At 51.2% G+C, this 15,575-nt stretch overlaps 1 protein-coding gene across 11 annotated transcripts in view; it reads left to right on the top strand.

Annotated features, from left to right (window-relative positions):
- Positions 1–15,575, top strand: part of DMBT1 (deleted in malignant brain tumors 1) — a 55,187-nt gene that overhangs the window by 13,071 nt on the left and 26,541 nt on the right. For 2 of the 11 annotated variants that reach the window (XM_070276121.1, XM_070276134.1), the window contains 8 exons: positions 4,580–4,624; positions 5,673–5,711; positions 6,502–6,825; positions 7,895–7,924; positions 12,025–12,054; positions 13,073–13,396; positions 14,354–14,383; positions 15,237–15,281. In XM_070276121.1, coding sequence (XP_070132222.1) covers positions 4,580–4,624; positions 5,673–5,711; positions 6,502–6,825; positions 7,895–7,924; positions 12,025–12,054; positions 13,073–13,396; positions 14,354–14,383; positions 15,237–15,281 — 867 coding nt within the window. Of the gene's footprint in view, positions 1–564; positions 595–2,981; positions 3,294–4,579; positions 4,625–5,672; positions 5,712–6,501; positions 6,826–7,894; positions 7,925–12,024; positions 12,055–13,072; positions 13,397–14,353; positions 14,384–15,236; positions 15,282–15,575 lie in introns of all 11 variants that reach the window. The other 9 variants (XM_070276130.1, XM_070276151.1, XM_070276089.1 and 6 more) reach the window with 8 other exon arrangements.

The following is a 15,575-nucleotide window of genomic DNA, read 5'->3' as shown; positions in this document are numbered from 1 at the left end:
GAAGGAGGCGTGGAGAGCTTTAGTGTGGCCTCACTGATCGTAAAGATCAGAGTTCTCTAGATTTTGGGTTTCTTCAAGATAGAGTGAAAATTTCTCAGGGTATGGATCAGAAGGAACAGGATATCTAACATCCGAATATTAACTTATTTAAGCGGCCTTGGAGTGACTGTTCCCGATGCTGACTCTACTCAAATTTCAGACTCGAGGGTGATTCAACAGCCCCCCAAAATCCCTGACCCCCGCTTGAGCTGCCTGTCTTGTCCAGCCTTTCTTTCTGAGCATAGATTGCGTCCTGTGACTATAAACTGTAGTGTTAGAGGGGCTGGTATGGACACATGTACTCTATTACATCTAAAATTATTGAGCATCTTGTATCCAACCCACTTGTTTTAATCTCGTATTGCAAAACCCCAAACCCTTAGCAAGAACACTGGAGGCACACAAACCCAAGATCAAACCACAGCACCACCTGGCATGATTGTGAGGTGAAGCTCTAGTCAGTATCAGTAGATCATTTACCAATAGTGGACACTCCTATCCAAGATGAGTTTTGTTTCTTTCTAGGTCTGTGGAACCCCCAGACTCCCGCCTATGGTAAGACCTTTCTCCTTCCTTGTCTTCCCGGGGTTTTGCTCGTTGGCTGGGTCCACCAGTTCTGCTGCTGCTGCTGTTGGCTAGTTGAGGCTTAGTGTAGTCTTGGCCACAGAGCAAGTGCCTACCCTTTAGAAAGCAGGGATGGAAAGGGAGGGGTCAAGGGGTGCCAAGAGCCTAGGCACATCCCAGACAAACACTCAGCCAGTCCCATCTTTCATTCTTCTTCCTTCTTCTGTCACCTCCCATCCATCCATCCATCCATCCATCTATTCATTCATCCATCCATCTATTCATCCATCCATCCATCTATTCATCCATCCATCCATCCATTCATTCATCCATCCATTCATTCATCCATCCATTCATTCATCCATCCATTCATTCATCCATCCATTCATTCATCCATCCATTCATTCATCCATCTATTCGTCCATCCATCCATGTATTCATCCATCCATCCATCTATTCATCCAACCATCCATCCCTTGCATGACATTGGCTTCAGTTAGCAGAGTCAGTGCCTCTTCTCACTGTGAATGACAGTTTTCTTGAAGATAGCTGACATCCTCCCAGGGCTTGCTGTGTAACCTGCACAAAATTATTTTCATATATCAAATGAATCAATGTATTAAAAAGCACTTAAAACACTGCCTGGCACATAAGGCTCAACTAATGCACATAGGAAGTGCTGTTATCGTGAAATCTTCCCAACAGCACTTTGATGTGAGTAGTGTTATGACCCCATTTTGCAGATGGGGAAACTGGGACACAGTCAGGTAAGTTGTCAATAGTTACATGTCTAAGGTCACACGGTGGGTAAGTGTCCGGGTAGAGATTCGAACCCAGAAAAGGTGCCTTTGCCTTCGTGCGTGATTCTTACTAAATGTATCCGTCTCTGCTCCTTCTCTGCTGTGAGAGTGTGTGACATTCGCTCCAACTTTGACATGTCGGGGTCCTTTACATGCTCACTTAGCACAGCTGACCCTGCCAGAGAGTTCTTGGCTCAACGAGTCGACGCCACACCCTGCCCTTTCAGAGCACGCCTTGAGAGCCTGCCCGGGAGAGACTCGAGGGGCAGCTTTCTGGGGATTGACACCCAGCTAGTGCCAGGCTGAGGCAGGGAAACTGAGAGCTCTTCTGCATTCTCAGGAGTGACCAGAAAGGGACAGTAAGAAGGGCTGAGGAAACCCAAATGCACCTTGGGAATACCCCAGAGACAGTCCAAGGTACCTACTCTCCCTCCTTCCATGACCCCTCCTCTTACAAGAGACACAGCAACCACCTGCCCCCTTATCTTCCATCCCATTCCAACCTCTCTGGTCACTCCCTGAGCAGAAATCTCTCGTACCCTCAAACTAACGGGTGAAAAGCCAGAGCGAGGATTTGGCTCCTTCTGTCAAGATGTTGGGCTGGATCCCTCAGGACCTGCTGCCTGTTTTCCTTGCATAATCAGTGAGGGTGATTTAGCAGGACCATGTCAGACAGGAACAGGTTACCTGCTGACTCCCTAGGTGTGGTCATCTTCATGGTGGAGCTCAGGATGTCTAAGCCCCTTACAGGTGGGTTGATAGGGTAGGTCAAGGCCCAGTCTTGGACGAACGTCATCTTTGGCTTACCCTGATGTGAGTGGAGAGTATATTGAGGCATTTGGGGCAGGAAAGTGACTGGAACATATCTGTACTTTCTAACGATAAAATTTGAGTCAGTCTGAGGGAGACAGATAAATCATCTCAGCATGGGCATGGGCATCCAGTAGGCCCTCCACAAATGCTGGTTGAATCAATGAAGGTGAATGGACTAGAGAAAGGTGGGGCCAGGGTAGGGAGATCAGCTGGGAGGCCCCTGGAGAAGACCAAGTTCAAGAGAAGGAAGGCCTAACCTGGTAAAATGGTGGTGGGAATAAAAGGAAAGACGACCTTGGGGATAGGTTGGATCTAAGAGGTGAGGAGAAGGAATAATCAAAGATGACAAGCTAATTTCCAGCACAGTTGAAGGGGAGCACAGTGATGTCATTGACTGAAATGGAGGAGAGGGTCTGTGTTGAGCATGGGGTGGTGGGGTGGGGTATCCAGGAGGCCGTTGACAATGTTGGTGTAGAGGTTAAGACTGGGGTTGTCAGGGCTGATCAGCCCTGGAGATGTGGATTTGGGGTCCTCTTCCTGGAGAGCTCTCAGAGTACATGAGGTCCTTTAGTGGGAAAAGATAGAGTAAGAAGAGGGCTGAGACAGTGCTTGGGAGAGCAGCCATACGTATGGTCCCAAGAGAGGAGAAAAGTCAGTGAAGGAGACGGGGCAGGGGTCTAGAAAGGAGGAGAATAGACAGCGCCAGGAGGCGAAAACCAGGGATGGAGACCAAGAAGACAAGGGCTTTTCACTGTTTTGATGCAGGTCTGCCTGTGAGGCTGGTGAATGGAGGCGACCGCTGTCAGGGCCGGGTGGAGGTCCTGTACCAAGGCTACTGGGGCACTGTGTGTGATGACAGCTGGGATGCCCAGGATGCAGATGTCATCTGTCGGCAGCTCGGCTGTGGCCTTTCAGTGTCAGCCCTGGGTGGGGCCCACTTTGGTCAGGGCTCAGGAAATATTCTCCTGGGCGCAGTGTACTGCTCGGGATGGGAGCCTTACCTGTCAAGCTGCCCCCACAGCGGGTGGTACAACCATGAATGTGGCCACAGAGAAGATGCTGGAGTTGTGTGCTCAGGTAGGGCAGGCATCGCCTCGTGCTGTCACCTGTGCCACTCTGAGGACAGGGGCTCCTGCTGTCCTCATCCTCACTGCACATGCACATAATGGGGTTGCAGCTTACATGCTCCACTCTGAGTCATGTCTTCTTTGAGGTTAGAGGGCAGGTATTACTGTCCCTTTTCACAGATAAAGCAATGGAGGCCCAGAGAGCGCAGGTGACTTGCCTGAACTCCTAAAGCTGGAGGTGGTAGAGGCGGGTTTCAAACTCAGTCCCCTTCAGAACTTGCCGATACAATCACCCAGAGGACACCTTCCGATGAGCAGCATCATGGCCGTCCCTGTCCTGAGATGACCCAATGCCTTCCTAAGTGGCCCTTTCTCCTCCTTTTAAAGGCAGGGGAGAAGGATGGGGGACTTCTGGTCCTTAACACTTAAGTCTATACCAGAATTGGAATGAGGAGTAACCAGTGTGTTCTCAATACTGAGGATTACATGACAAGTAATAGATATTTACATATTCGGCGATAAAGAGAAATTCTCCCTGATTCAACCAAGCAAATCCCAGTGCCGCATTCCTCCCTGGTTCACAGAGTCCTGTCAGTGCTCGGGCACCAAGGGGTCCTTAAAGCCACAAAGAAACCTCTGAGGATACTGCCCGTTGTGTGCCCCAAGGGGTAGTTTGTAGTTAAATTGTCCATCTTTAGAGCAACCTCTGGCATTTGCCATGTGGCCTGGGTTGTGCACACGCTGCCATGCACAGGATGTGACCCTGGTAATCCAACCACCACAGGAGTATGGGCTTCCCAAGAGAATGTGGCCCTCCAAGCTGTCACTTGGAGCAGGTTTAATTCAGCATTTGAGGCTGCGTTTTTGGAAACTGTCATCCTTCCTAGTTGGTACAACCTTTCAGGGATATCTCAGTGACAGTAGACGTTTGTCATTTGGGGTGTGTTTGAGCCACAGAAGTAGGCAGTTAGTATTTGAAGTCCAATCTTGTGAATCAGGCAGGGTGTTAATCAACGGGGTGAGTTTTTGGATGGTGACTGTGAAAGCAGAGGAGGCGGGAGGATGATGACAGGAGCCAAGAATGTCCTTGGTGGCATCTCAGCATTGAACGAGGGCTGGCAAAATGACCAAGAGATGAGTTCTGTTTCATAAGAAAGAACCATAGGCTTGTAGGAGTGGGCGGGGCTTCTGGATCTCTGTATCCAACCTCTTACTTCAGAGCTGAGGAAGCAGAGGGCCAGCGCTCCTCGAATGGGGGGCAGCATTGAGTGACCTCTTCTTTTCTTCACTTTGTAGGTTCTTTGATTTCTACAGAGGTACCCCTGACAGCTACTGTGGAAGGTAGTGTTTGTTCTGCGGAATCCATGTTGGGCTCATTACTCCACTTCACCCATAGGTGATCTCTGATCCAGAAGGGGTGCTGAAGGTGTAAGAGGTGGGAGTACTCAGCTCCCAAAGGGGAGCCTCTGAACAAGGCCTCAGGCCTGAATGGGTATCCTTTCCATGGACAATGTCCCTGAGGTTGGGAAGGAATCAAGCTGCAGAGGCATCTCCAAGGACCTCTAGGGTGGAGGTTGGAGTCCTGTCTCCAAGGAGGTCCTGTTGCCCATGCTCAGTGCCCAGCCCTGTGGTCTGAATGATGCATGCTGACCCCTGGCCAGGCTGTGGTGCTGGGTCTCTGGCTGCAGGGCCTGGAAAGGCAGATGCAAACCAGCTGGGGCAGCATCCTTGCCTGTGCCCTTTCCTGAGCCCATCTTAGGCCACCTTGGTTCCTTCTCAACATAGAGGAACCATGGTCCCTCAGCCTGTGGGTATCAGAGGTCTCGTGCACCACCCCGGGTCCTCTAGTGGGAGCGCTGGGAGGTACAGTCAATATAGCCTGAGGTTCTGGCAGCTCAGCTTTGGGAAGGAAAGTCACTGCCCATCTCCTGGGGAATCTTTGGCCCTAGGACAAGAGGAAGGACAGCCTCCACACCAAGGTCCCTGCCCAGGAGTCAGCATGCATCAACTGGGAATCCTGATGGTACACATGTCAATACCAGATGTGCAAGCCAATGACTAGAGAAGAGAAATCAATCAGAAGCATAGAGATGGGAAGAGTCTTTTGCATCCACCCCTGGAGACCTGCATAGGTCCCTGTTGGAAGGTCAGAATCAGGGTCCATAGGTTGTCACAGAGATATTGCCCCCAAAAACAGTCTTTTAGAGTGGAGGAACTCAAGGCTAAACAGGTTTCTTGACATTTCCAAAGTCACCCAGCAAGATAAAATTCAAGCCCTGAATGACATCTCCTTAGCAGATTCTACTTTATTTTCAGTCCTTGAGTCCCTCAGAGGAGTCCTCACTTTTTCGCTTCTGTTTCTTTCCCCTTCTACAATCTGTATATGCAGGGACTACTATAACAAGCACTGAGACTCCGGCTGCAGTAGGTAATGAATAGTTTCATATGGGTCCTTCTCTGCAAGTCATGATGCCAAGTGTACTAAGGGTGTGACTCTTATTCAGGGAAACTTTTAGGGGATGGGGTGAGAGTGAGTGTTGTGAACATGTTGTGCAAAGGGAGATCCCATGTGAACCAGCGAGCCTGGCTTGAGTGGGAGCCTCCTTCTTGGTCCATGTACCAGAAAGAGGGAAGCAGTCTGTCTGAACATGAGGTCTTGAGGAACCTGTGTGTTTTGGGTCAGTGTCCACTGAGATCTCTGTCATGTCCACAGTGCCAGTTCTCCCTCTGCACAGCTCCGTGCTGACCCTGGCCATACTGGCCTCGAAGACCCAGCTGTGGGGCCTGGAGAACCAGTTGTGAAATGCTCTCCAAAGCAATCTCAGAGCCCCGGACCAATGTCAGAGCTCCTGCTATGACATCCTGGGGCATCAGGCTACTCTTCAGCATGAGCATTCACGAGTCACAGGTTCAAAGGACTTGGGGCTCTGCCCCTGTGTGCTCAGTGAAGGAACCTGTGAGTAGTTTCTAGGTCCTCTCCAGGATGCAAACCAGGACCTGTGTATTTTTAATTCAGAAGCTCTCATGGATTAGGTTATGGAAGAGCAGTCAGTGTCCGTATAATAGGAGGAACTGTAACTTAGGCATGTTAAGGGTCCACCCCTGGTAGTGATTCTCTCAGGGATCTTTGTCTACTGGGAAGAATTATGAATTCTTAAGGGGCCTGAGACCCTGTCTCTCAGTAGGAACCTGCAAGAAAATGCTGTGTTCTCCTCTAGGGACTGAATCGGGTTTGGCCCTGAGGCTGGTGAACGGAGGGGGCCGTTGTCAGGGCCGGGTGGAGGTCCTGTACCGAGGCTCGTGGGGCACCGTGTGTGATGACAGCTGGGACATCAATGACGCCAACGTGGTGTGCAGGCAGCTCGACTGTGGCCGAGCTCTGTCAGCGCCAGGAAATGCCCGTTTCGGTCAGGGCTCGGGGCCGATCGTCCTGGATGACGTGCGCTGCTCAGGATATGAGTCCTACTTGTGGAGCTGCGCCCACAACGGCTGGAACAGCCACAACTGCGGACATGGGGAAGACGCCAGCGTCATCTGCTCAGGTGGGTCTCCTATACATGATGCGAAGAATGTAGCACAGAGCCGAGTCACGATAGTAACGAGGTCTGTCCTCCTCCAAATCTTGGTTTCTCCCTCCGGGAAATGGAAATAACAGTGGTGCCTTGGATAAGTTATTTTCCTCTAAGTGCTTCCGTTTACTTCTCTGTAAGACAAGGGAACCCTACCATCATGGGTTGTCACAAGGACCAAATGAGATAACGTAGGTGAAATATTTGCGACAGTGAGTGATGGAGAGTGAATAATCATAGTCATCATCATAATCTTATTGCTGTAGCAGTTGACACTTGTTGGGTGCTGACTATGCGCCAGTCAGTACAATAAGCATTTCATCTAGATTCTTCTCATTTAATTCTCCAAATAACTCTATGAAGGGTGGTAAGTCTCAATAATGACTACCTCTGTCATTTTATGGGGAAAAAAGTCATTTCATCTCCCACTGTCTCTGTCAGCACAAAATCTCTTGAGCTTTTTGCACTAAATGACCAAATAGTTAGTAATCTGTGCTTTTAGCCATTCCCTTCAGCTAGTTGAGAACTGGTAAATTAAATCAAAGCCCTCCACCTCAGCTCCTCACGCCCATTAATACAAGCTGCATATGCTAACTTTTCTCAAAGAAGTAAGAAAAGCAACGAGCCTGCATTTTTGAACAAGCCTCATTTGCTTTTCTGTGGTTACGAAAGGTTAGTTTCTATCTTAATGAAAAAAGACATCTGCAGCACGAAATATGCAGAAAAAAATGGACAAATTCTTGAGGAGTATTTCATTGAAGTTATTTTTAAGGCATCCATAGCCATTTTTTTTTATCGCCACATTTCCTGGGTCTAGTTTAGCATTTTGCGGTGCATGCACGAGAGACTCCAGAAGTCCATATCAATTTGAAGTAAATTTCAAGAACAGATGTCGGATCTGTTGACATTGAGCTACCCGATGTTGCTACATCTCTACTTCAGAGTCAAGTGTCAGAAAGGCAATGGTTCAAAGGTGGATTTCGCTCGGGATCCCTGTGGATGAACCCCACACGTGTCTGATTTTTCTTTTATTCCTTTATAGTTTCTGAATCAGATCTTCTCACAACACCTGGTAAGTACTTGGAAAAGAATATCTTGTATTTGGTTTATAAACTATTTTTCACGTTCAGAGTAAACACTGCCTCACTCAACTTTAATGAATAGTGGGAGTTCTGCATAAAAGTATGATTTGTGTCCCTTCTAGAAATACAAAGGCAACAGAAACTTCTTGAAGGCGTAGTCTAAATGCACCATGTGGTTATACAGGCACGTCGTCCTCAATTTCATTTTGCCTTCGACTCAAATTTCAGGCCATATCAGGATCAAGGAGGGCATGTGTTTGAATGCAGGTCCTTGGAATTCAGGTCGCCCCCTCCCGAGACTCTGACTGGGGAGGTGGGACTAGAGAATCTGCATTTTCATACAACCGAAAATCAGGAGGGTCTGTAGACCTCTCATTGAGCACCCGTGCTGCCTGGCCCAGGACTGAATGAAGTTTTCGTGTTTGCAGTATAACTATGGAAGCACGACTTTGCCAAGAGCTTTCAAAGGAAGCGACAGAAGATATGTGTATATATTTTAAGTGTTACCCGCTTCTACTCGCTTTTTCTTAATGCCTATATTTGATTTAATGTCCAGCTCATTTAGGTTTTCACCATTTTCCCAAATGGTTGTCGACTGCATCATAAGTCTGACTTGTGCATAGAAAGGCTTTTCCACAAGTACATTGCTAACCTTGACATGCCTTTCACAATGGCCTTGATCTCCTTGTCACCTCATTTGGCAGAACCAGTCCTCCCAGGACGCTTCTAAGCAGGAGAGACCACAGCATGGGCTCGCTCTGTGCTGTTTCAGGGGATCACGTTCCCTGCCTTCAGGGACTTAGGGTCTAAGGGAAAGACAGACACTAATCAGCTGATCACTCAGTTACAATCAGAGCTGTGATCAGTGCTGGAGCCGTTGATCAGCCATCAGAGAGAGCAGTCCCGAGAACGTCACAGGTGAACTGAGGTCCAGAGCCGGTGTGGGAGTGAGCCAGACAGAGCAGGAAGGAAGAGTGTTTCTCTGGGAGTCACTGTCGCTGCTGGAGTCTTAGTGAAGGCCGCCAGGTGACTTCCCATTGAAAACCGAATTTAGCGAGTTTATGGAAAGTAGATTAGCGTGGACCACCTGCCTTGCAAGGACTACAAGGAGTGGCTGGTAGCAGGCAGCGGCTGTGACAAAAGGCAGCACAGGATGATAGGTAACAGCATGGACAGTAGAGTTGGGGTCTGGGTGTCCTTGGGCTACCTTTATAGCGTCTGTGCCTCAGTGTCCTCAGGTGTAAGTGAGGATGGGGTTGGGGGAAGGATTAAATGAGACCTTGCATATAAATAGCAAGACATGGGATTCTCTTCACCAGCCACGAAGATGCAATAACTCTTCAGTAGACATTTGCTTCAGTTCCAGAGCACTTTCCAGAGCGCTGTTGGAGCCACGACGCAATCTCCTTAGGCTTCTCTTCCAGAGTCACTGGAGTGGCCCATCTGGTAGATATGGGCTAGTTTGATGATACTCTGCTTTTTTAAATGCAAAACTCTTCAGTTTTTCCCCCCTTACAGCGATAATGTGCAGAATATCCAAATGTACACCATGGGTACTTTGGGAGATTTGGGGCAATGGCTGAGTCCAGATGGAAAGGTGCCAGCTCCCCTGGAAAGGGACTAGGTCTTTGTGGAGTATCTTGAGAGATCTCTTGTGGCTTTTCCTAGTTGGTCCCTCTGACAGCTTAACTCTCTTGGACACTGATCCTCAGTGCCAGAGAGCAGTCTGTCTGCATTTTCTGGAAAACAAACAAGTGGAAGCTTCTCTCTTCAGGTGATTTACCCCCATTCCCAAAATGGCAGCCAGCATCATCTACAACTGTGTGGTTGAGTATTGGAAGAGTGTAAGTGGGTCTCAGTAAATGTGTGCAAAAGGGTTTATTCAGAATGCATGGACACAGCACAATGGGAGATAACTTCAAGGTTCTGTTTGATCCTATGTATGAGTATTGTCAAGACCTGGGAGCTCATAGCTTCTGAATCCAACGCAGATTCTCACACTGACTGCCCTGTGACTAAGCCAGGTGCCTGGAGCCTGTCCATAGGAGTCACATGGTGTCATCTGTACTGTGTTCAAATAGCAGAGTTTTGAACGGAGGACTCTCTCAAGCCTGTCAGCTTGTCCTTGAATGTGGGAGCAGGGATGGTGTGTCAGAAATGAGGAGGGGGTGTTCTGGTGCACATGTTTCTAGTTTTGTGGCCTCTGTTGAAAGAATATTCTGGCTGTCTGTTTCTGTTATGAATTGCTTCTTCATGTTCAGGATGTGTTAGCCACCTGGCCTCAGTGGCCATGTTATGGCCATCAACAGTGTGGAGCAGGGCAGCTGGAAGAGACCATTGTGGACCCCACATTCAGGGTGCAGAGACAGGGGGTGGCATTCTCTGACAGCCTGTACCCCACCTGCCTGTGGTTCCGTGAGAGAAATTCAGGTCTCTGACTGTTGACTGCTGCTCCTGGCTGGTCTCGCATTTCAATAGCAGCTGAGAAGTTTGTCAGATGCCTTAGCCCTCCCTGTGTGAGGAAGCAAGAAACAAAGGATTATGAAAGCAACCTTCCTAGAAATTCTGGTAAGAATTTAAACATAGCAGATCTCTTTGCATTAAGGAGATTTTGGTACATGAGCCTCATAAAAGATGAAGGCATACCATTGCACGTTCTTTCTGCAAAAGCTGATGGTCTAAGTTCTTGCTGCCTGATATCATGGATGAGATCCTTTGCATTGAGGTGGGTGAGAGCACTACGTTTTATTTCTGCACTTAGAATTATATTGCAGACTCCTTGATCCTTGAATCTGAGGAAAGTCATCTGAGATATTGTCATCTGAAGCCTCATAGTGTGAGATTTCAGGTGGATGATCAATTTCACCATAATCGTCAGCATCCAGGGTGCTGCTCTCTGTCGCTTTGCATTCCTCTTCTGCTTCACTAATTATTGTGAAACATCTTCCTTCATCAGTTTTCTTTCTCTGCCATTATGAATAGACGATGAAAAATTCTGAATTCCTAACTGCATTCAATGAAAGCTAAAAGCACAGTATAAAGACAGTGTCTCCAGCCTTTAAAAAAATGCCTTCTTGAAAGACAATATTTTGGGCACTGAAGAATGATGGTTTATTTCACCATTTCATTTTCCTTCTAGGCAATGCCACCATTCTTCCCTATTTTTATTATATAGACCTTTTTAATAATAGTACCTGTAGAATTAAAAACAGATTAACTAATTCCTTGAATGACGTGGTAGATACCCATTTCAAGATGTAGGAAAAATGAGATCACCGAGAACTCATAATGTATCTTGGATTTACACAAGGATCCAATGATCCATATAGTGACCGTAAGAAGGAATGAGTTTTATTCTATTCTTTGGTGAATAAATATTCTCTTTGAACTTCGGAAGACCTTTCAAAATATAGAAAATTCATGATGTATGAATCTTCACAAATATAGTCAGACCTGCTCAACAAAAGAAACTAAAAAACTAAAATTGAGTCCGATGGAGCTGACGGTACACTGAGGGTTAACCTGAAGTGATGGGGGCGTGGAGAGCTTTAGTGTGGCCTCACTGATGATAAAGATCCAGAGTTCTCTAGATTTTGGGTTTCTTCAAGATAGAGTGAAAATTTCTCAGGGTATCAGAAGGAACGGGATATCTGACACTCAAATATTTCCTGATTTAGGAGGCTTGGAGTGGCTGTTCCCGATGCTGACTCAACTCAAATTTCAGACTCTGGGGTTATTCAACAGCCCCCTGAAATCCTTGACGCCTGTTCAACCTGCCTCTCTTGTTCAGCCTTTATTTCTGAGCACAGATTACATCCTGGGACTATAAACTGTCGTGTTAGAGTGCCTGGTAAAGACACGTGTACTTTATTACATGTAAAATTATTGAGCACCCCGTATCCAACCCACCTTTTTAAATCCTATTGCAAAACCCTAAACTGTTAGCAGGAACACTGGAGGCACACAAACCCAAGAGCGAACCACTACGCCCCCTGGCGTGACTGTGAGGTGAAGCTCTATCCAGCGTCAGTAGAAGATCATTTCCAAACAGCAGACCCTCCTATCTAAGAAGAGTTTGGTTTCTTTCTAGGTCCATGGAACCCCCAGACTACCGCCTATGGTAAGATGTTTCTCCTTCCTTGTCTTCCCGGGGTTTTGCTCATTGGCTGGGTCCACCAATTCTGCGCTGCTGCTGTTGGCTAGTTGAAGCTGAGTTTAATCTTGGCCACAGAGCAACTGCCTGCCCTTCAGAAAGCAGGGATGGAGAGGGAAGGGTCAAGGAGTGCCAAGACTCTAGGCGCATCCCAGATGAGCACTCAGCCAGTTCCATCTTTTATTCCCCTTCCTTCTTCTCTCACCTCACACTCATCCATCCATCCATCTGTCCATCCATCCATCCATCCATTGTGTGACACTGGCTTCAGGGCAACTTTTAGGGGATGGGGTGAGACTGAGTATTGTAAGCATGTTATGCAAAGGGAGATCCCTTGTGAACCAGAGAGCCTGGCTTGAGTGGGTGCCTCCTACATGGTCCATGTACCAGAAGATGGGAAATGGTCAGTCTGAACAAGGGATCTCAAGGAATCACTTTATATTGGGTCGATGTCCAGTGGGATCCGTCTCTTGTACAAGTGCCAGTTCTCCCATCTGCACAGCTCTGTGCTGACCCTGGCCAAAGTGGCCTGAAGGACTCGGCTGTGGGGCCAAGAGGACCAGTTGCGAAATGGTCTGTAAGCCAGCCTCAGAGCCTCAGATGAATGTCAGAGCTCCTGCTACGACATCCTGGGGCATCAGACTACTCTTCAGCATGGGCATTCCTGACTAACAGGTGCAAGCGAGTTGGGGCTCTGCCAATGGGTGCTCAGTGAGGGAACCTGTGAATAGTTTCCAGGTCCCATCGAGGATCCAGCTGAGAGGTATTGTTTTCCTTCTGAAGCTGTGGTGGATTGGGTTTTGGCAGAGCAATCACTGTACTTTTAATGGTGAAGCGCCCGAATTCAAGGAGTGCTATGGATCAAACCCAGTCACTGACTCTCTCAAGGATCTTAATCCAATGGGAAAAATTACTAATTCTTTAGAGACCTGAGACCTTGTCTTTCACTAGGAACTTACAGGAGGAATGCTTTGTCTTACTCTAGAGACCGAATCGGGTTTGGCCCTGAGGCTGGTGAATGGAGGTGACCGGTGTCAGGGCCGGGTGGAGGTCCTGTACCGAGGCTCGTGGGGCACCGTGTGCGACGACGACTGGGACACCAACGATGCCAACGTGGTGTGCCGGCAGCTGGGCTGTGGCTGGGCCACGTCGGCCCCGGGAAGTGCCCGCTTCGGTCAGGGCTCGGGGCCGATTGTCCTGGACAACGTGCGCTGCTCAGGCCAGGAGTCCTACCTGTGGAGCTGCACCCACAACGGCTGGAACAACCACAACTGTGGTCACCACGAGGATGCCGGTGTCGTCTGCTCAGGTGGGCCTCCGAGATCCCCGGACCCCCTTCTGGCGGGACGTTTGCTGAGAACGGCCGCACGTCCCACTCCAGGGCCCCTCCCCACCCCAGCCTCTCCCAGAGATCCTGTGCCGCCCGCGGTTTCCTGGGGGCAGCTGGCCGCTACAGCTCGACCTCCCCTCTTGGGCCAACCGTGAGGCACCAGGACTGCTCGGGAGCAATGACCGCACAGTGGGTCCCAGAGAGCGTCCACCGCGCCGTGCGTGGGCAGACCAAGCGAGCCCCCGCCTTCTCGGCGGGGCCGACCGCTCGGTCCACACACCCGCTTTTCTCTGGGGCTTCCTTGTGGGGGCGCGCGGCTTTGGCGGGGGCGGTTGGACAGCGGAGCGCCCTGACCCCTTGATGGGTGCATGCCTTGGGGTCCTGCCAGAAGCCGGCTCGGAGGACAGGATTCGAGGCTCGCCTGTGACTTGGGGAGGGCAGGAAGAGCAGCGGAGAAGTGTGGCGGGACGTAGGGCAGGGCAGGTGGCCGCGGCCCGGAAGGCCCGCGGGCCAGCGAGGGCCCTGGGGCTGGAGCTCGACGCCGAGCAGAGACTTGGGGACGCCTCGATCGGTCTCCGAATCGTTGTCCCTGGGCTGCGGCAAAGGGGTCTTCCTCCAGAGCTGCTGGGACTCCCCCTTGCTGCTCGCGTGGGGCGTCCACGCCGCGGCCGGGGTGGCCTGTCCCGGGCACGGCGAGGGGCTTTCCTCTTGTGGGAAGGAGGCCCTCGGGCACAGCCAGGCAGGCCCTGGCGGTGGGACCGCGGGTGGCGCTCCCGGAGGCCCCGAGAGCTGCGTGGCAGGTGGCTGGCGGCGTCCACGCGGGGGGCACGTGAGCAGCTGCAGCTCAGCGTGTCCCCGCTGAGTCTGCCCAAGCTTGGAGTGCAGGGGAGGCCGCCCCGTGCGCTTTGGGTCTGACTTTCCTTCTCCTTCTCACAGCTGCTCAGCCCCAGACCACAGCCCTGCCGAGTAAGTAGCCAGCGGCTTCGTCGGGATGTCCCTGTTGTCCCTGGCCACCTGTCCCTTTTCTCCTCACTCTGGGCGAACCCCTGCCCTTGGCAGAACTTGCGGGTCGGGTGATTTGCCCCCTCTGTCACCGAGACGCCCGGCACCTGCCCCCTAACTCGTCAGGCGATCCGCAAGACGTTGGTCTCCCCGTCAGGCAATCCGAGCTTTCCTCCAACACACTGATAGCGTCCCAGGCCACTCAGGGACCCGGGTGCGTGTGCCGGGGCCTTCGCCCGGGTGCCGCCCAGGCTGAGGGGGCTTTTGGGGGAGGAGGGACGTTGATCACCGCTGACCTTCTGTCGGTGGGCTGTCGGAGCAGGCCGGATTCCCTCCAACCCTCGGTCCTTGCGGCGCCCTCAGATCCAGCAGGGTCCCATCCGCATCCCAAAGGGGCAGGGACGGTACCCAGGGGAGGGAAGGGGCTGAGTCATGGTGGGGCTCCGGGGACCGGGATACCCGGTGGGCTCCAGGTCCACCGCCTGCAGCCCCGGACATTTCTGCGCAAGGTGCCGAGTCTGGGGCATGCCCTCGGGCGCGCCAGCCAGTCCATGGCGCAGAGGAGGGCGGTGGCAAAGGTCTTGCCATGGCAAAGAGCACATGCCAGGCTTAGCGAGGTGGCGGGAGCAGGCTGATGTGCAGCAGGGCCTTGGTCCCAAGGGGGGGGAGGTCGCTGAGCAGGAGGCCGGTGCGGCACAGACGGGCGGCAAGCGGCGGGCTCCACACGTGGGACTCTTGTCACGAGGCCTCCCAAAGCCTTTTTCGAGTCCTTCTTTCCACGACGTCTAACTCTGCCTTCCCACTGTTGCACTCCCAGCCCTGTGGCCCGTAGGAACAACGCGAGATGTGGCACCGCCAACGGGTCAGTCTTCCGGTCTGCACGCCCCGGGGCTCCCTCTCCGCTTCGGGGTCCATTTTGGTTGGGAGGGCGATGGGAGGAGGCTCAGGGTGCGCCCTTGCTTCTCCTTGGCCCCGTGGGTGGGGTGCGGCTGAGGGAGGGGTTCTCTGAAGCCCAGGGCCTAGGTCTGGTCTTGAGGGGCCGGCCAGCTGTCTCGAGCGGCCTCCTGGTCCCGGTGCTCGGCAAAGGGCCCGCTCTGGGATCTCCGTGGCAGCCCGGGAGTCCTCGCGAGTCCTGCCGGGACCTGGCTCCTGGCTC

Source organism: Equus caballus, chromosome 1 (assembly GCF_041296265.1).
Source record: "Equus caballus isolate H_3958 breed thoroughbred chromosome 1, TB-T2T, whole genome shotgun sequence".
NCBI lineage: Eukaryota > Metazoa > Chordata > Mammalia > Perissodactyla > Equidae > Equus > Equus caballus.
Note: the sequence above shows the minus strand (reverse complement) of the source record. Positions and strands in the feature narration are given on the sequence as shown.